The 19,984-nt window shown below is 48.7% G+C and overlaps 1 protein-coding gene across 7 annotated transcripts in view; it reads right to left on the reverse strand.

Moving 5' to 3' along the window:
- TBC1D2 (TBC1 domain family member 2) overlaps positions 1–867 on the reverse strand; it is a 47,495-nt gene extending 46,628 nt beyond the window's left edge. For 6 of the 7 annotated variants that reach the window (XR_006889669.1, XM_046669029.1, XM_046669020.1 and 3 more), the window contains exon 1: positions 348–867. Coding sequence is in view for 5 of the 7 variants with exons in the window: in XM_046669029.1 (XP_046524985.1) it covers positions 348–722 (375 nt within the window). In the remaining 2 variants the exon portion in view is untranslated. The remainder of the gene's footprint in view (positions 1–347) is intronic. The other variant, XM_046669059.1, reaches the window with a different exon arrangement.
- Between the last annotated feature and the right edge of the window lie 19,117 nt (positions 868–19,984).

Genomic DNA, 19,984 nt, shown 5'->3' on the forward strand with positions numbered 1-19,984 from the left:
AACTGCAGGGTTACGCACACTCAGAAGGAAAAGTTTTCATACAGTACTGAGAGCCGAAAGCCTACGGGACTCCAAGTGTGGGCCACCCCGCTCTCTAGGTGCGGGACCTCGGCAGTCACTTCCTCTCTCCATGACTCAGTTTCTTGATCCGTAGTAATACGGGTCCATCATCCCCGCGTTTGTCATAGGAACCCAAGGGAAATGGGCGGGAATGCGCTCTGGAAAGCACAAATCCCTGGGCACCCAGGGTTCACCGGGGTGATCGTCGCTCCCGGTGACCACCTCCCCAGGCCGGCCGTGCCCTGGGAACCCATCCCGGCTGAAAGGGAGAAAAGCACTGCATTTACCTTCAGGGTAATAACCCGGCTGGGAGTCTTGATTTCGAAAGTCCCTTCGTCGGCGTCCGCCTTGCAGTCAAAGACAGCGCTGGAGAGGTCGATGCTGTCCAAGGGATTGGCATCCTGCGCGGTCCGCGAATAATACAGGTGACATTTCCTCTCGTCGTAGAAGAACCAGCGGGATTTCCAGCCCCGGATGGGCCCCTTGCCGCCAAACTTACTCAAATACCCACAGAGTTTCTTGGGGGCCGTCTCGAGGGGCCGGGCGCAGCCCTCCGACTCCCCGGGAGGCAACCCCCCGGGGCCCCTGGCCGCGCCGGCTGGCTCGTCAGACCCGGGGGCGGGGGAGCGCGACACCGGGGGGCTCCCCTGCGCGCCCTCCATCGCCGCGACGCACCGCCGAGGGACCTGCCCGCACCCCAACTCCGGCCAAATCTCGGAGACTCACGGGGCACCTCCAAGAAGGGGCCGGCTGGGCTGGGGCGGTCCAGCGGCGACCCGCCCCCAGGAGGTCGCGGAGCCACTCTGCCGGCTGCACTTGTGCGCCTCATTGACCCAAACCCTGTTGGGGCGGCTGGCCACGCCCCTCCCGGCCTCTGGGCAGCCAGGCCCCGCCCCGCCCCGCCCCCTGCCGGCTCCTCCTTCCACACCTACTTCCGGCTCTCCCCAGCGCCCCGCGCCAGTCCGCCATCTTTACTGAGGGCAGCTCCGGTGCGGGAGGCGCGCCTCAAGTTGACTGCGTGGTGTCACTGAGCTAGGTTAGAAGCGGGAAAAGGCGCCTGTCCTTGACTGCACCGCCCCGGTAAGCCGCGTAAAAACGTAGAAGGACGGTCTCTTCTCGCGCCCTATGGGTCCCCCGCTTTTTCTCCCCAGGCGCCACGCCGGTCACCGTCGGACGGCGCATCGCGCGGCCATTGGCTGAGAGGCGCGCCCGGCTTCGTGGCGCCACTTCCGGCGCCGCACAGGGGGCGTGCCGACTGTGGGCTCCGCCGCCCGTGTTGTATCAGCGGCGGTGCTCTTGCGGCTCGGTGACTCTGGGGTGCCCGCCGCGCTCCCCCGCGCCTGTGCCGGTCCCGCCCGCCTCGCTGCGGCGCAGGTCGCCTTACACAGTATAGGGCGCCCAGGCCTGTGCCCTGCGCGAGCCCACTGCACGCCTGGCGCGGGCTCGGGCTCCGTAAGTTCTGTCAACAGACCAGTGTATCTCGGCCCCGACTCGCTCTCCTCTGCCTCCTTCCACCTCTTCCCTTAGGTTTCTCCCCTCCCTGCTGTCTAAGGCGCGTCCCCGCCTTGGGCTGTGCAGCCCATTTCCGTCCCCCTCTTTAGGGCTTCCTGCCCCTCCCCTGGCCTTCCTAGCCCCTTCTCTCCCTCCTTAAAGTCCTCGTGCACGCTCAGTTATAGTAATGAGAGGCGGTGGGTACAGGCGAGGCTCCGCAGTCCGTTTGCACAGTCGAGATTCCGACGCTGCCATCTTGAGCGATTTATTCAATCTAAGTCGCAGTCTTCTCATCTATAAACATGGGACTAAGGGTAACACCTGCCTCCGGAGGTGGATTTACCTGAAGCTAAGGAAGCTTAAGCTCACCTTCAGGGGCCGCTGGGATCTGTAGTTTTCTAGGTGGGGAGGTTGCTGCCAGGAACATTTCTCCCAAATGCCAGAAGAGATCTCTCAATTTGTTTTGATTTATTCACTCATTCTAAATAAATACCCATTTTCGTATCTAATTTTGTGTTCATAATTTTGTATTTTTTCTCTAAGAAGGCCTTCAGTATTGTATAAATTCTAATCCCCACAAAACCTGGACCCACACTTAGTGCTACCCCTGGAGTTGTTTTGGTAATTAAAGTAATACGTGTGAAGCAGAGTGTGGGGCAGACTAAATGCTCAATAAATGTTAGCTGTAATTAAAAATTAATAAAGTAGACCTCGAGGCAAAAGGTAGTAAGCCACAAAGAGGATGGTAGATTATATTTGTAGAATTCACACCATTGAAAACTCAGAAGCACTACAAATCCAATGGGAGATTTTAACACACCACGTTCAGCCTTTGTAAGATTTGCTAGAAAATAACCACACACACAAAAAAGATAGAGAAATCAGAATACAATAATACGTTGAGTTTGTGAAAATAAAGGAAACGTCAATTAAAATTGGAGTCAGGATGACCTGTAGAGGGAGCTCTTGCGCCTTACCGCTGTCCCCTATTGTCCCAAATAGGAAGAGACCTGGCGTCTCCAACAGGAAGTTGGCTACTTCTTTACTACCCCAGCACGAGGAAGGAGGATTTTCTGCTCGCGGGGCAACAAGTCCAGCCAATGGGAAACACCATAGCTCAGCCAATGAGGAGCTGGCACCACCCTGGGCTCTTGCTCTCCTCCAATGATCTTTCATTTAGTAGAGCCCTTCCCAACTCCCCCTTTTTTGTTATGAACACAAGCTTCCCTCTTCTGTTGTCTGGACTTGCCTGTGGTTCACCATAGTTAGCGTGAGTCGAGTTGCAATTCCTTTGCTATTCCCGAATAAACTCATTTTGCTAGTTTTATTTTAAAGTTGTTAAGTACGTATTATTTAGTCTTTTTATCTTATGTTCTGTGTCAAAGGACGTTTTTGGTTTCCAAAAAATTTTGTTCCAGCAAGTACTTTGGCCACAATATGTAAAAATTTGAAAATAATACCAAAAAGGTTAACAATCAAACCATCTAATCTCTTGGAAATAAAAACAATAAATGTCCTAAATACTATTGTGTAAACGGGGAAATAGAAGCTGCCATTATAAACTCTTTGGTGGGGGAGGCTGGAAGGCAATAAAAACTACGTATCAAAATTCAGCATTGAGTGCTCAGTCACAGGTGTCCTATGGACTCTGGTATTAGAATTCTAGTGCCAGTGGTTATTAACTGTGTGACCTTGGGTAAGTTATTTAAATTCTCTGAGCTCCAGTTTTCTCCCCTGCAAAATGGTGATTGTAATACCTACCTCATAGGCTTGGAGAGAAGATTAAAAATTACTTGTAAAGCACTTACATCAGTATCTGCACTCAGTAAATAATAGATAGTATGGCATGTGGCCAAGGTTGTTCTCAGAGGAAATTAATATCTTTAAATGTTTGTATTGTTTAACAAAAAAATAAAATGCAAATATTCAACTCAAAATGTTAACAGGAGAGGGGAGAAGAAGACAAGCAGGAGGAAGGAATTAATAAAGATAAAAATTGAAAAAAATTACTTGGATAACAGGAAACCCAAATAGTTTATAAATAACTTCAAGAGCAGATACCTTGGAAAAACCTGTGAAAGGAATCTCTGGCAGATCTAGGCAGGAAATAAAATTGTGGAAAGCACACCTGAAGGTAACGTTAGGATGAGAATAAGGCCATTACGAAGGCTGCTGGAGAATACTATTACAGTTGTTTGCTGATGAGTTTGAAAATACTGGGCACTTGGCTCAGAAAATATAAACTACCAATACTGTCTTCAAAGTAATACCTGTATATATAATAAAAGCTGTACATGTGAAGTGGTAACCATGAAATAAAGGGTTGTCAAAGAGCAGCTCAGAAGAGGCCTTGGGCCCAAACGTTTTACAGGTAAGTATTCCTTACCTCCTAGCGATAGGTCATTCCTATACCATTAAACAATGATGCTAAAATCCTAAGTAAAATATTTGCAAATCAATTCCAGCATTTTACACCTAGAAGGGGGTATTTTACGGATGCAGGGATATTGTAATAAAATTACATCTGTAGTACAAAAAGTATGAGCATTTTAATATTTTCTAAAAAGGCATTTGATCAAATTCAGTATTCATTTCTGGACATTAAAAATATCTTAATGGGGCTGTCCTGGTGGTGCAGTGGTTAAGTTCGCATGTTCTGCTTCGGTGGCCCAGGGTTCACCGGTTAGGATCCCGGGTGCGGACCTACACACCGATTGTCAAGCCATGCTGTGGCAAGCATCCCACATATAAAGTGGAGGAAGATGGGCAGGGATGTTAGCTCAGGGCCAGTCTTCCTCAGCAAAAAGAGGAGGATTGGTGGCAGATTAGCTCAGGGCTAATCTTCCTCAAAAAAAACCACAAACAATAAAACGAATAGCATACCTTGTTGTTCTAGGTCTTCTAGATAAATAATGATAGATATTTGAAAGAATAATTATAATAATTTCAAATATATGACTTATACCTGAAAAACTCAAGAGGTTTCCCACTAGTGGTCCAGGATCCCGTCCAGGATTCCACATTTACTCATCGTGTTTCCTTACTCCCAAATGTGACACATTTCAGTTTTCTCTTGTTGTTGATGACCCTGAAGGTTTTGAAAAGTACTGTTCAGCCCTTTTGTCAGCTGTTTTGTAGAATACTCTCTTTTGGGTTTCTCTGGTGTAGTCTCATGATTAGACTGGGGTCACGGGTTTTGGGAGAGACCACGGCAGAGGCGAAGGGCCCCTCCCATCATGTGATGTCTGGGTACGTGATGTGCACATGGTGATGTTCACCTCGATCATTGGTTAGGGTGGTTTCTGCTGGATTTCTCAGCTTTGAAGTTACCATTTTCCCTTTCAACACTCTAATCTTTGGGATCCACTCACTGACTCCAGTCCCCACCACAAGAAGCTCCACCTCCTGGAGGGGTTGGTATGATTTTTTGCAGCCAATTAAAGTAATCCTAAAGTTCATTTTCAAGAGTGAACAGGTGAGAATAGCCAAAATTTTGGAGAAAAAGAGCAATTAGAAAGGATTTGGCCTACCACATATTTAAATTGATTGACTCAATCAACGAGTATTTAGTGAGCACCTTCCGCCGGGCACCATGGAAAACACTGGGGCACAATGGTGACCAGGACAAGGCCCCAGCACCCAGTGAGCTTTCATTCTCCCTAAAGGAGATGGGCATAGACAGGTAGACAAGTAGAGGAGCACGGTGACTTCCACTTCTCACTGTTGCCAGGAAGGATGTGAACAGAGCAATAGGAGCACCAGAAGTCAGTGTTTCTGGGACAGGGACGGGCACATCGGTGGAGCGAAGCAAGAGTTCAGACAAACTCGCAAACACATGGAAGAATTTAGCACAGGGTCAGCTTTCTCAACCTTTGTTTCGTTGTCACCCCCTAAAGTCTAAAAAATGTTTAGACTTTTTCCCCATTCACCCCCTCCCATGAGATTTTAACACCATGGATATAATACGTATCTCTTCATGTCCTGTATGTATATCTGTGCTTTATACATAAAAAGAGTAAGATTTTTTTTTGTACCTCAAGAACCAATTTTCACTCCCTCGAGGGCGCTGTCATCCCGATAGAGAATGCACAGTATTGAGTGTAAGGTAAAGTTAGGATTACAGATGAGTAGGGGAGGTGATGAGCTATTTAGTAAGTTACTTTAGATATTTACTTCATCCCATACATCAAAATAGAGTTTAGGCAGATTAGAGAATTACATATAAAAAGCGAAACCATAATATACGGACAATGGAATATTATTCAGCCTTAAATAGGAATGAAATTCTGATGCATGCTACAACAAGGATGAACCTTGAAAATATTCCGCTAAATGAAATAAACCAGACCCCGAAAGACGAGTATTGTATGATTCTGCTCACATGAGGTACCTAGAATAGACAAATTCATGGAGACAGAGAGTAGAACAGAGATTTTTAGGGCCAGGGGGAGGGAGGAACGGGGAGGTATTGTTTTGGGTAGAGTTTCTGTTAGGCATGATGAAAAAGTTCTAGAAATGGATAGTGGTTATGGTCGTAGAACACTGTGAATATACTTAATGTTACTGAATGTGCAGTTAAAGATAGTTAAAATAGTAAATTTTTACGTGATGTATGTTTTACCACAATTATTTTAAAAAAAAGATTTTAGAAAGTAAAGCCAGAAAAATACCCGAAAAAAATAAAGGTAAATATTTATATAATCTTGGATTGAGGGAAGGAAGGCTTTATGAGCACAGCATCAAAGGCGGAGCACAGAAAGCTCAAGGTTGCTAGATAGTTCTCAGGACATTCCAGACATGTGTACAAGAAAAATGTCAGGGACCACCTAAACTACAAGTGCAAAGTGAGAAAAGTATTCAAAACACATTTAGAACAAATATGCTGCAGGGTTGGTTCATATTTATAAACAGCACACACAAGTCGATAAGAAAAAGAAGCAATGAAAATCATGGACACGTCAACAATCCATTCACAAAAGAAGGGACTGAATGCTTGGAAAGCAGAAGCTTTTAACCTCTCTAGTAATTTTTACCTGTCATCTTGGTCAGGTGGATTTTTGTTTTTTGGGTTTTTTTGAGCATAATCATTGTGCCTTGAAAAGGGGAAACAGCCACCTCAGTCCTTGCTGGAGGAGAGCTCGGGGGAGAGCAGTGTAAGTCGGAACAAGGAACGTGAAGATGACTTGGAATGAAGATCAAAGGCCTTAGAAGTTTGCGTGTCCCATGGTTTAGGAGTTTCATTTGTAAGAATCTGTCATAAGAAAAAATCATACCTTCTTACAAATATGTTTATCACAGCATTACTTTGAAAAACTAGAAGCAATACAAATGTCCAAAAATCTGAAGTTGGTTAAGTAACTGATTAAATACTTTTTGCAGAAGGATATGCAATAATATAGAGTTTAACGTCTTTTAAAAATGCATGTGTAAGTACACACGTGTTCCTAAGTGGCTCCAAAGTTGGATATAATTCCTCACTTCAAGAATGGGAATCAGAAACCTTTTCTCCAAGCTCCACTCCCATAGAAAATGATGAAAAGAGTCATATCCAAGAAGCGGATTAGTTATGGAGCTTTCTCAGAGAAAGAGCTACATAGCTTCCAGCTCTGGCGGTGTGGATCAAGGCCACAGACTAGAACACTACCACTCTCACGGCGACAAGTTGGAAGGGTGACCTGGCTTTCTCAGCTTTTCCACCCCATTACGGACTGCACGGTGCCCCCTCTAAACTCGTATGCTGAGCCCTAACGCCCAGAATGTGACCATATCTGGAGATACAGCCTTTAAAGAGGCGACTAAAGTAAGATGAGGTCGTTGGCATGGGCCCTAATCCAACGTGACCGTTGTCCTTATGAGAAGAAGTCATCAGGACACAGACAGAGGGAAGATCGTGTGAGGACACAAGGAAACGACGGCCAGCTACAAACCAAAGAGAGAGGCCTTAGAAGAAACCAGCCCTGCCAACACCATGATCTTGGATTTCTAGCCTCCCGAAGTGAGAGAAAATAAATTCCTGTTGTTTAAGCTGCCCAGTCTGTACCTTGTAACACAGCCCTAGGAAACTGATGTCCACCCCTCACAACAGAGTGAGCCGGCTTGGAAACCCATCCAAGACACAGCCCAGAGTGGCTTACAGCACCCGTGACAACTCTCTGAAGCCTTGTTTTATAGACGTAAATACATACGAATTCACATCAGACAGTTTCATATAAAATCTTTTACATTAATTTCCCAAAAGCGGAACAAACCCTGCCCCCAGCCGCCTGCACTCTGAGGGCTGGCGAGGGCAGGGGTGGGCAGCTGGGGTGGCCACTGTCAGGAAACCTGGCTCCCGGCATTTCCCTTGGCCGATTACCACCTTTCTGGGCATCGGTTCCCTCATCTGTAATATAGCGATCATAATTCCTACTCAGGACATCTCACTGAGTGTTTGCGAAGACCAAAGAAGTAAGGATGGAAGATTTTTGGGTCAGTATCCCTAATCTGCAGTAATACCAAGACGCCCAGGCTTGCTCCAGCAGAAAAGAGAACGATTAGGGGAAAATCATTTAAGTTTTAGGCTTAGGGACATTAGGGAGAAATTCCTGTTGATCTAGATGCATTAATTAGTGACCATCCTTGTGGATGCACTTCTGGTTATTACATCAAAGTATAGTCAACATCCCACCCCACCCACCCCTCCTTTCCCCTTGGAGGGCAGTGTTAGCAAGAAATTGTCAGAAAGCGACACCTTGTGGCCTTTGTCATGTACTGCCCTTCGGTGTACTGGGTGTTCCCAGGCTCTTTTGTCAAAGGGCTTAAAAGAGGCACCAAGCAATACCCCCTCCCTTGATGACATCCCAAACAGCAGGTCAGTAACATGACATCTTAAAACCAGTGTGTTTTCTGTACACCTTCAACCCATTTATTTAGTGAAGGCAAGAGAAGCAGATTTTCTATCAACAAAATCATGTATTTGTGTTCAGTACAAGAGTTTATTACATGCACTGAGGAACACCATGCTTTAAGTTATTTGGAGCCGTCTTCCATGTCGAATTTTTTCCATCTCTTACTATGGGATAATTTCATTCTCTTATTAAGGAAGGAATACAGTCTTGTGAAAAATATGTTTAAAATTTTAGGCTTTCTGGTCAGCAAAACATCATCATATTCTTTCCAATACATCTATTTTTGAGTAGTATCATTTTCAATTGATAAGTCCAAAGAATTCCTGCTTATTTGACACTTGATTTTCAAATACATAATTTTTAAGGGAATTAGGTTCATTTAAACCCAGAAGTCATTTGCAAATAGTAGTCTCACTGGCAGTTTTCCTATAAAATATTGAATTAGGCAATAGAAAGTATGCTTCGTTTTGCGTGTATACTTCATAATATATCATGACCTCAGAGGTCAAAATAGGCTCCCAGCTCCCTGGCAGGATCACTGTAATGAATGTCCCGCCTCAGCCAGATGCTGCGAGACTGAGCACGGTGGAAATTCAGTTCTGCCGCCAAGCACACATTCACAGCGTTTGGTTATGGAATCTTGAAAGCAATGATCTGACGCCAGACACTGAACACTGTTCTATTTTATTTTCCATTTCAAATTCGGAATAGGAACCAGATTCTGCAAAAGGAACTTTAGTTCCCGGGAAACTTGCTCTTTATTTTATATTTTAAAGAATCAAATAATATGGAAGAATATTTTTAGTTTAATTTTCACAAATTTATAAGCCAGAGAAATGAAAAACTAGACTCCCATGGTTTGTGTTCTTGGTATGCTTGGCCGGAAATGTAGCAATGTCACTTAAAGGGTGGGGAGAGGAAAGTCCCGTGGGAAATGAGGCACCAAATCTTGGTGGTGTCTTCATCACTTCTTCTCTAGCGTCTCTGGGGTTTGACTCTCTGGATTTGAATTCTGGCTCCATCATCACTGGATGTGTGACCCTGGATAAGTTGCTTAAGCTCTCTGTGCCTGAGTTTCTTCATCTGTATAACTGAGGATAGTCATGATACTGTCTACCCCGTAGTGTTATTGCGTCATTATGTGAGATAAACCACGCACGGTGCTTACGTGGTGTCTGGCCTACAGAAAGCACTTAGTAAGTGTCAGCTGCTAGCATTAGTATGAGTTCTAGGAATCACAGCTTCTTTGAGCTAGTGGGGACTTCCCAACATTCATTTGATACAGGTCATGTCCAAACTCTCCTATTTTTATTCCAGACTAGCAGACAAGATAGTTTTCCTGTTTATTGCTTGTTTCATTAAGTAACAGGAGGCTCTGAGCTCTTCTAAATGGGAGTCAACTAGATAGCAATATTCTTTCAACGAGGAATAATGTCCCTTTAAAAATATAAAATGGCTGTTGTCCTGAAGAGGTGGTGTGGTTTCATGATCCACCAGTCCATGCAAATCCCAGGAACTGCCTTTTTCCTTTCCATCAGGTTTTTGGGCACCTATCTCTGGGGCTGGGTGCAGACGGCCTTTTGGCGAATTCCTGTGCTATTCGCACGCCCTGCAGTCTGCAGGGAGCACGGGGGAGAGGGAGAACCCAGACGAACCCTGCTCTATGCCACTCCTTCAAATGAAGCTTGAGAGCCGCAGAGCACCGCAAAAGCCACCCATTCAAATGCTTCCGAGAGAAGGCGGGTAATAATATGTATGAGTTGAGTGGGCTGGGTATAAGGAAAAACCCCACAGTGCAGGCAGAATGATAAATGTCAATTGACGCTTGGCCTCCATGTTGGTTGTTAATAGGGAGTGGTGGTGGCTTGGTGAGCTCAAGAATATATGACCTATATAAAGGCGCACCTCTGCTTGGCTCGGCAATGTGTTTCAAGAGAAACCAGAAATGCAGGTTTTGTTTACATAATAATAATAATAAGACATTTTGTAGGCAAACGCTGTACTAACAAAAGCAAACACATCGATCGGCTCCATATGACATGCACATTGTCAGTTTGCAACCCCTGAAACAAGGCTCTTGGGCTTGTCCATTCCAACCTCTCACCCAGAGCCAGAATTCTCTCTGCAGCCTCCCTATCTGAACCCCTCCAGAGACAGGGAAGCCACTTCCCGATGAGCCGCTCTCTTTCATTATGTAAACTGTTAAGTTCACTGAGCCAAAGCTGTCCCCTTGGAATTCGCTGCAGTCTGTCCTCCTTGGTCCCTTTGGAGAAATGAGGAACAGGACAACACCTTTTACATGGGACGGCCTCCCCGAGGAGGTAATAGTTGTCCTGCTGTGCACTCCCACTGCCCCCAAGCCTTCCTCTAACTGTGTCCCCATGACATTGTTTCCAGGCTTGTCACTGTCCGGTTCCCCCTCCTCCAGAGCCACTCCTTCAGAAACCTCATGACCAGAAGTGGAGGTGTGACGGTAGGGCAGACACATGCAGACACCTCATAACCGTCACCCCCAAGAGGCTAAGCAAATGGGGACATCTCTCCTGCCAAGTCATCCCTCCCCACCGTGACATGCATTGTGGAGAGAGCAGAGAATGGGGAGGGAGAAATCTTACTTCTGCAAAGCCGTGTGGAAAAGTGGGAGGGTTTGATGGGAGAAGGCATTTCCTTGAAGATGATGCATGGGATCCTCACAGACACTGCGCCTGTGTTTAACTTGGGACCTCAGGATGCTCTGAGAACAGCAAGGAGACAGAAGCCTGCTCTGGAAGCTCAGCCTCCTCTTCCTCCTCAGCCTGCCCCACAGACGACCCCCCTCCGCTCTCTTAAGATGCCTGAGACCCCCACAACCTTCCTCAGTGTCCACTCAGCTCATTGGAAACCCACATGTCCCACCAAGCCATGCTGTGGAAATGCTCCTGGCCTCCCCCTGCCCTCGTCCTCTCCTCAGTGGGGCCGTCTTCCCCGGCCCCTTTCTCCACACCCCAGCAGCAGCAGTGGGGAGTCCAGAGGTTCTGAAATTTTCAGATGGAAGGCGTTGCCAGTCCCTTACGTGGAGAAAGGGAGAGGGTATGTAGGAATTCTTTGGGTACCCCTAATCGCAGTGGGAGGAGAGCTTGTTTAATGCCCACCTGCTCCCAGGGGGTGGGAAAGACATGGCTGCTGCTCATGAACTCTACACTCTCTTGCCTCCTCTGGTTTTGACCAACCAACCCCCCAACTCCCCTCTGGCTGTACGTACAGGGTCGGGGGCCTAGTGAGTGAAGGTGGATGGCATATGGTCTATTCTGCAGAAGTCACATGAAACACATGACGCCCTGTGGGCCCCGCCTTGAGACAATAGCCTCAAGGTGGTCCTTTGAACTCAGAACGGAGGCCCCAAAACCAAATCCAGAAGTGCTGGTAGCATTCCACTGGGCTTTCCCACTGCTGAGTTAGAATTTACTCGCAGTGGCCTTCTCCCCACACAGTGGGAAGAGCGAGGCCCCCCACCCTCCCACACAGTGGGGACTGCTGGAGCTCTTAGGAATGTGCACGAGACCCTCACTCCAGTTTCCAGAAACGGTCCAGGTAGAGCTGTCATATGGGTTTCTCCCTCTTGGATGGGTCATTGCAGCAAGAAATTGGGGGAGGGGAGGAGTTGATGCGTGGGCTTCTGACACTGCGTTCATCCCAGAATTTTTCCTCGCTCCCTCCTCCTTCCTTTCCTTCCTACCTTTTCTCATTTTCTTCTCAGCCCATTGTCTCATCAATTTATCTATAATCTCTTGTCTCATAGAAACAAGGTTTTATTAGTTTTTCTCGAGACTATAGAGCAGATGAGATTTGACATTTACTTCTGTTTCCTGCAGGACATCTTTTCCTGGAGTACATTCAGTCTTAGCTTGTATGCTGCAGAATCTTCACAGATTCTACACTGACTTTCTTTCCTGCCCAGGAAAAGGGATATTTTATGGAGGTACATACTTATGAGGTGTGATTAAATACGTGTATGTGTATATATATATAAGTACACGGATGTGTGTGATTATGTGTATATGTGTACATACATATGTAAACATACACATCATGTGTGAATTTTCGTGAAATGAACACAGGCCTGTAACCAGTGCTCAGACCAAGAACCAGAAAATTACCAGTACTCAGAAGCCCCCCATTCCATCTCCCCACTCCCCATCACCACCAAGGGTAACCACTATTCTGATGCCTAATAGATTAGTTTTGCTTGTTTTTAAACTTTGTACCAATGGAATCTTACAGTACATCCTCTTTTGTGTCTGTCTTCTTTCACTCTACACGTTTTTTAGATTCCTTTATATTGTCACATGTACTTGTAGTTTTTTCCATTCTCACTGCTTTATAATATTCCACTCTGTGAATATACTAGATCAGATTTTCCCTGTTCTCCTGTTGATAGCATTTGGGTGTTTTGCAGTTTTTGCCAGCCTGGTCCTTTCTAAGCAGTGAATGTCACATCCAGGGCTGCCAGAAGGGCGAGCATCTCCTACCTTGCTTCTCCACCGTGGGGGAATCTTGGAGGCCTGAGTGCTCTGGGTTCGGTGGTCAGGGTGGGAGGTGGGGGGACCTGAGCAATGGGAAACGGGGCAGGGTTTTGTCTCCGTGTAGCTTCTTCCATGTTGTTGGCTCGCTGGGGCTTCAGCGCAGGGAGGGCCTCTCCCTGCTCACATTGCCCGGGCCAGAGGCGCTCAGAGCGGGGTTCAGAGCCTCAGGCGATGCCATGGATGAGTGGAGGTGTGCAAATCTATGAAATTAAAAAAGATCGTGTTTTCATTTCAAGATAATCTAAAGCAAATTAAATAAGCATATTCTGGGCCATCTGAATCCAGTTCTTGATGAGGCAGCTTGAGGAGCAGTGGCGAGGTGCGTTCCCGTGTCGGACTGTGTGTCGCGTTCCCACCCTCCATCCCGCCGTGTGACCCGGGGTGGCACTCACCCTCTGCGTCTGGGTGCTTTTAGCTGCAAAAGAGTGGCAATAATCGTTCCTGCTCTGGGTCCCTGTGAGATCTAAATGAGATTATGCCTGGAAAGCACTTCACCTGTGCTTAATGAGCATCCGCTCTCAACCACTATTCAATTTGTGCATATTATCCAGATGGCCCATGACTGTCATCAGCTCATGAGAAACAAACAAAGGTGGTGTAATAGAGAAGTCATGTGTCAGAGCCGACCGGAGGCCAAATGATGCTGTGGCGTGCTGAGTCGCGGGCACGTTCCCCGTGGTTTAAATAAAGAAAAGCGGTGTGAGAACTGAGCCATCACACAGGCAGGCGGAACTCAGAGGAACGCGCCTGGGAGCGGTGCTGCTGTGCTCCCGTCGGGAGCTGCAAATTATTTTTCAGCAAAACCGCATCTACCCCATTACATCAATGTTGTTAACATGGTTTTTATTAGTTTTGTCATTTTGTTTGCATTTATCTTACCAATTTGTTTGGCTTTTATATGGAGGATATAGGCATGAGTTTATATCCAGTTCGACATATTTAGGTAACTTTCTTATAAAAACAATTTAAGTCGACACTGTGTCTTAAAAGGTGTCCCTGTGGTTTTCAAGTTCGAGAAACACTGCCCTGGGCTTTTCTCATTGGAATTCAGATGGAGGGAAATCAAACGTGTTTCCTCTTGGCACAGAGCCCTGACTCCCCAGGCACAGTGGACCAGAGAGAGCGCGGCCGTGACCTCAGAGCCAAGACGGCTGAGCCATCAGCTTCTCAGCACCTCCAGCGCCTGCGGCTGGCAGCTCCTCCAGTCTCACCCCCTCCAAAGCACTGAGTGTGGACTTTCTTTTGTGATCCAGTTGATCACAGGATTGCTGGTCTCGCTTCCTAGTGTTTCTCCTTTTTCATTCAGGATCTTTGAGATTTGTGGTTCTACAGGATAAAATGTTTCCTGTTACTTATGGAGCTCAGAAGTCAGCAGGGATGACGCTGGTAAAATCCACAGGGGATGGATCCCAACTTCCCATTCCTCCCACGCCTGGCCCGGGAGAAGGCGGGTGCCTTCCCCAGGCTTCTGTGAGTTTGCAGGAGCTGGGGGCTCTCGGTCGCCTCTGGCTCCTCGTTCCTGCTTGTGCAGGGAGCAGATTCCCCTCTGCACCTTGCGGTTGCTGCTTCTTTTATTCCCACTGTGACCTCCACTCATAGAATTTGTCCCTTTCTTTCATTTCCACCAAAACCCACAAGACTTTTGCTCATATAGTAACCATTGCGAAGGTTTAGGGACATTTTGTGGGAGGGGGTGAAGGGAAGAAGACGGTTTACCTCATAGCAGCACAAATGACTCAAACCACACGTTTGCCATCTCTGTTCTCAAGTCCTTTGACCTCCCTGCCGCGCCACCTGCTCATGGCGCCCCCTCCCTCCTTCCTTCCTCCTTCCCCTCCCAAAGGTCCCGTCCTTCCTAACACAACTGTTCCCCTCTCTCCCTTTCAGCCTTGTCTCACCTTTACCTGCACAGTGTTTCAAGATATTGTCCCCAATAGTTCCCTCCTAAGAAACAGTCTTGTCAGGAGATTACATGACCGTTGGCTGCCCCACGGCACGTAGGGAAGCTGTTCACCTTACAGTTCTCTCGTCTGGGAGTGGAACAAGCATTAGCTCAGGCTTACAAAGCACTTTCACCCACATAAGCCCCTGGGTGAGGTACCACGTCCATTTTACAGATGTGGGACCAGAAGCTCAGAGAGGTTGAGTGAATCACGCAAAGTCACAGAGCCAGGGGGTGGACAAGTAGAAATCTGCACCCAGGCCTGACGATTCTGAGACATGACTCATGTCATCACACACAGTCGGGAGGCGGGCTGTCTGGTCATTCAGGCGTCTCAGGCTGCGTGGATTCCAGTGTAAATGATAACCTGTGACAACCCAGTTGGCCTCGGGGTAGCCGTAGCAGCCCCAGCAGGCACACACATTCTACAGGACCTGGGCGGCCTGCTCCCTCCCTGTGCCTTCCCCTTCCTTCCCTCTTCAGCTGGCTAGCTCCTACTCATCTTCAGGCCCAGCGACAGGCCTGGCTACATAATTTGTGGGGCCCAGTATAAAATGACAATACTGGGCCAGCCCCTTGTTCAAAAGTTATTAAGAATTTCAAAACAGTGACGGCAGAGCATTAAGCCAAGTATGAGACTCTTGTAAGGGACCACACAGGGCACACGCCCATGAAGCCAGCCCTGTATGGAGCTTCCGGCCCCCAGGAATCATCCTCTGGCTCCCCATTCTGAGGGCGTGCTGATGACATGCTATTGTCATTTCTTCTTTATGTGCCTGTCTCCGCTTTAGTCTGTGAGCTTCTGGAGACCTGCGTCCTGTTCACTGCTGTTCCCCTGGTGCCCAGCACAAGTCCTGACAAAGAGGCGGGCTCAGTGGGACCTCACTGGGGGCTCGGGGCTCCTAGAAGTGGGACTTGCAGGAACCAGGAAGTGAACTGTCATCTCCAGGTAGGACCCACCCCAGACCACAGGAGGTCAGGCCAGGCATGACTGGATGAGCCTGCGGGACTTGCCAGGGGTTTCTGGCATGGGGTGGAGGTGGGGAGGGACTCATTTTTTCTTCAAGAGAGAGTGTTAATCATTTACTGTGCTCACACACCCTACCCCTCAGGGCCCAGCAAGGTGTGACCAGCAGAGGAGGTGGTGGACAGGCAGGGGACAAGGACGGAGAACACAGACAGACACAGGCCCTTCCTGGGGGCACCGAGCTGGGCTCACTGATCCTTCTTTCGCCTCCTGACGCTTCTGAGATCCCCATGCCTCCTTACCCACCCTCCCTGCTCAGCGGTGTGCATGGGGACAGGGAAATATTTTGCAAATGTCTCCTCAAAGAGAGGGGAAGGGAGGAGGGCTGAATTCTCCAGAGTTTCAGGCAGCAGTGAGCCCCCATGTGGAGCCCCCAATTCCTGTTGGTTCTAAGTGACAGAAACCCGACTTTGTAAGCAGAAAAAGGAATGTATTAGCTCAAAACCGAGCACAAGGGCCGATCTATTTTTAGGCATTGCTGATCTTTGAGCCCAGAGGCTGTCACCAGAGCTCAGTTTCTCCAGATGGCAGGCAAGGTTTGAGACCCTCTGAAAATTGTGGTAGGAAACCCTGGGAAGGGCTCTGATTGGCTGGGCTTAGATAATGAGCATATCCTTGAGCCAATCCTGTGTCCTGGGACAGGAGCAGGGCTGGTCCCTCCAGATTCCCTGCATGGTCCAGGCCTCCCCCACAGGCAGGGCTGTGCTGCCAGAGGAGGGGCGCATCGAGCTGGACAGGCTGGTGGCGACCAGTCTGCTTTTTAAAAACCCAGCCCCCTCTCCTCTCCCTGTCCCTGGCTTCTAAGCCTTTAGATCCAGATCCCAGGAGGACCCTTGTGGAGAGGGAACTGCTGAGCACGAGGAACTGCCTGGAAGGTGAGGCCTCTGGCTGGTGCCCCAGGCTCACTGTTTCCAGAAGCCTCTTCTCACCCTCCCTCAGAGCGGGTCCCGGGGTTGTCTCCATGGCACAGGGTAGGGAGACCTCTGGGCAGAGCTTTCTTGAAGGGCTGCAACTCCAGGATGCCTCTCTTTGAGGCTGGGAAATGGTCTTTATTTTATTTTTACCTCAGAAACGAGCCAGTCATGACCAAAAGAAGACAGAGGGAAGCCTGCATGAAGGAACGCAGTGCAGCACTGCTCCGGGCCTTTCCTGTAGACTTCGGGGAGCAGACACCGGCTCCTCAAGGCCACACGAGGCACGAAGGACCTCACGATGATGGTCGTGAGCGTTCTCTTCAACCCCTTGGGCAGTTTTCTCTTCAGACGTGCTAAGAGGAAAGACCACGTGTTTTCATCGGTTGATTCCACATGTAGTGAGGAAGTATGGAGATTTCTCAGGAACCTGAGGCTGCAGAGAAACGCCTCGATGTTGTGGGGGGTCTCCCTGCCGTGTCTGTTCGGCCCGTGTTTCTGGATCAAGTGTGAGGAAGTGGACTCGAGAGGAAGGAGCTGGGGTCTCCAAGCCAGGACATCTGGGTTCCCTGGCTGCCCTCATGACTTTCTGCTTGACCTTGGCTCCTGTCACTGGGCCGTAGTTTCCCCACCTGTAAAACGAGGGGTTGAACCAGATGACCCGTAAGGTCCTGCTTAGCTCTTAATGTCTGTGAGTCTAGGTCAGGTGGAGAAGGAAGACCAGTCAGGACTCTGGTCCTGTTGAAACGGGCAGAGAGTTAGCCGTTGATGATTAAGTAGCTAGGAACTAAAGTGTTTTCCCTTTTGCAACTACTGATGGTAGCTTTTAGCTGTTTAACCCACCCATTGCTAACTGTGCTGTTTAGGCCATATGCTCTCTGACTTCCACTAGGCTCCTACAGATAACATCTCCCTGGAGCCTGGGTCACCATGGTCATGGGTGTGGGAGCTGTTCTTCAGGAATTACAACTCCTTGTCCACTCCAGGCTGGTTGAGACAAACCAACTGATAACTGGGCCCATGCAGATGTCCGATAGGTGACCTTTTGACGTCAAGAGGCTAAAAACTCCACCCTCAGATCATACTAACACTGCCATTTTGTGAGCTAGGGTCCTGTGGAGAGGCATGAAGTCTGACTACGCTTGCGCAGACCATCAGTTACTTTACCTCTCCTCACCTCCCATCACCTCTCTCCACATTTCAGACCACCTTGACCGCATTCCATAAACACCCGAGTCCCTATTTTCGGGGAAGTGGATTTGAGGCTCATGCTCTCGCTTCCTCACATGGCTGCCTTGTGAGTAAACCCTCTCTCTGCTGCAATCTCGTCGTCTTGGTGTTTGGCTTTCTGGGCGGCAGGCAAAAACAGATTTGGGTTGGTAACACTGTTCCTGCCTCTGCCATGACTCACTGGGTGACCTTGGGTAAGTTCCTCCTTTTCGGTGGCCCTGTTTCCCATTCTTGAACATCCTACGTCCTGTAGGGGGCTGTATGAAGGGTGGCACGGAGTAGGGCTCTCTCAGAGCCAGGATTCAGGCGGCCTGCTCCTCAGCAGGCTCACCACTGGGGATCCAGGCACCCTAAAACTCCAGCCTGGGACTAGCCTTCCAGTGAAGCCTGTGGGTCCAGTCCTCCCCGTTTCAGACCCCACACGCAGTCACATGGCCTCAGGCCTCCCCACCCTGTTTTGGCCCTCTTGCCCTTGCTCCGTCTTCCAGACCTAGCAACCAACATGGACACGCCTTGGCCAAAATGTTCAATTCTGCAAAAGCCTCATAGAAGCCTGTTCTGAGCCAACAGGAAGGCCTGATGGTGGGTGGGACCTTGAGGAAGCAGGTGCGACTCCCGTCCTCAGGCACCTCATGGTCTAGCAGGGGAGGAGGGGCTAGCGTGAGCACACACCCAGTCCCGAGAGAGGAACAGTGTCCTCAGCATAGAAAACAGGACAAGAGGATTTCATGTCTGGGGTCCAGGAGGGGGGACCTTGGAGGGGGAGGATCTGAGATGGAGCTGCAGGCTGAGGGCCCAGTGTGGTGGAGGAAGTTTACGGGGTCCAGGGGGAGGCGGGTGAGGAGGCTGGAAAGGAGCATGGGGCCAAATCTTCATGGGCTGTCATGGCTGGAGGGGGAGCCGGGGCTGGGGAGGCAGTCAGGCTTCTACATTACTCAGGAACCTTTTGGTTGCGACTGATGGGAACCACGCTTGAGCTAACATAGGCAAAAAGGGTGGTTTATTGGGGGAACTGAGAATCTGAGGGAGGCATGAGCATCCTGGCACAGGAAGGACCAGGGTGCTGCTGGCCTTCAGGAGCAGCTGACCAGGAACTCACACACCATCAGCACCCATCTCTTGACCCTGTTCCTCTCCGTGTTGGCTTCATTTCTCTCTTTCGTGGCTGACTTTCGTGATTCTCTACAGGAAGGAACCCTGGGGAAGGGACTTCCTGGCCCAGCTCAGGTCAGGTTCCCACCCTTGGATCCATCACCTGCGGCCAGAAGCTGGGGTCCCGTGGGGACGGGGCTGCTCTGTTACTGTCTGCATAAGGCAGGGGAGGGCAGCTTCTGACAGAAGGGATCCTGCAGAGCAGGTGACCCTAGGACTGTCCCCTCGGTTTCCGAGCAGAGGAGTATGGCCTGATCTGACCTGCGTTTTGGGAAAAGCAGCCATTAAAGACAGTTTTTTTCCTTTTATTCATAAAAACAAATTTGCAACAGTTTATTAAAAATTGATACCATGCAAGAAGGGTACGAGAAAGTCCTCATTTACACTCGATTCTGGCAGTTCCAGTCTAATTTAAAGCGTTTGTGCACTAACATCACTGGAAAGCGCCTTCAGGCTGAAGCCTCTTCGGAAATGTACGGTGTGTTTGCTGCGTATAAAAGAACAGGACCGTTAAATAGCTAGAGTCACTTCTGTGGGTCTTGTTATTTGTGGGGAGATTTAAAAAAACGGGTGAACCTACAGTATCATTAAGACAGAGAATGTACTTCGCGGGTTAACCTAGAAGGGCTGCACGCTCAGGAGTCACAACGGGTTACGGACGCACACGCACCGCTGACTGTCCGATGCTTTGTTTTTTTTCCTGCTATGCTGGAATAATATTT

This window comes from Equus quagga, chromosome 1 (genome assembly GCF_021613505.1).
Source record: "Equus quagga isolate Etosha38 chromosome 1, UCLA_HA_Equagga_1.0, whole genome shotgun sequence".
NCBI lineage: Eukaryota > Metazoa > Chordata > Mammalia > Perissodactyla > Equidae > Equus > Equus quagga.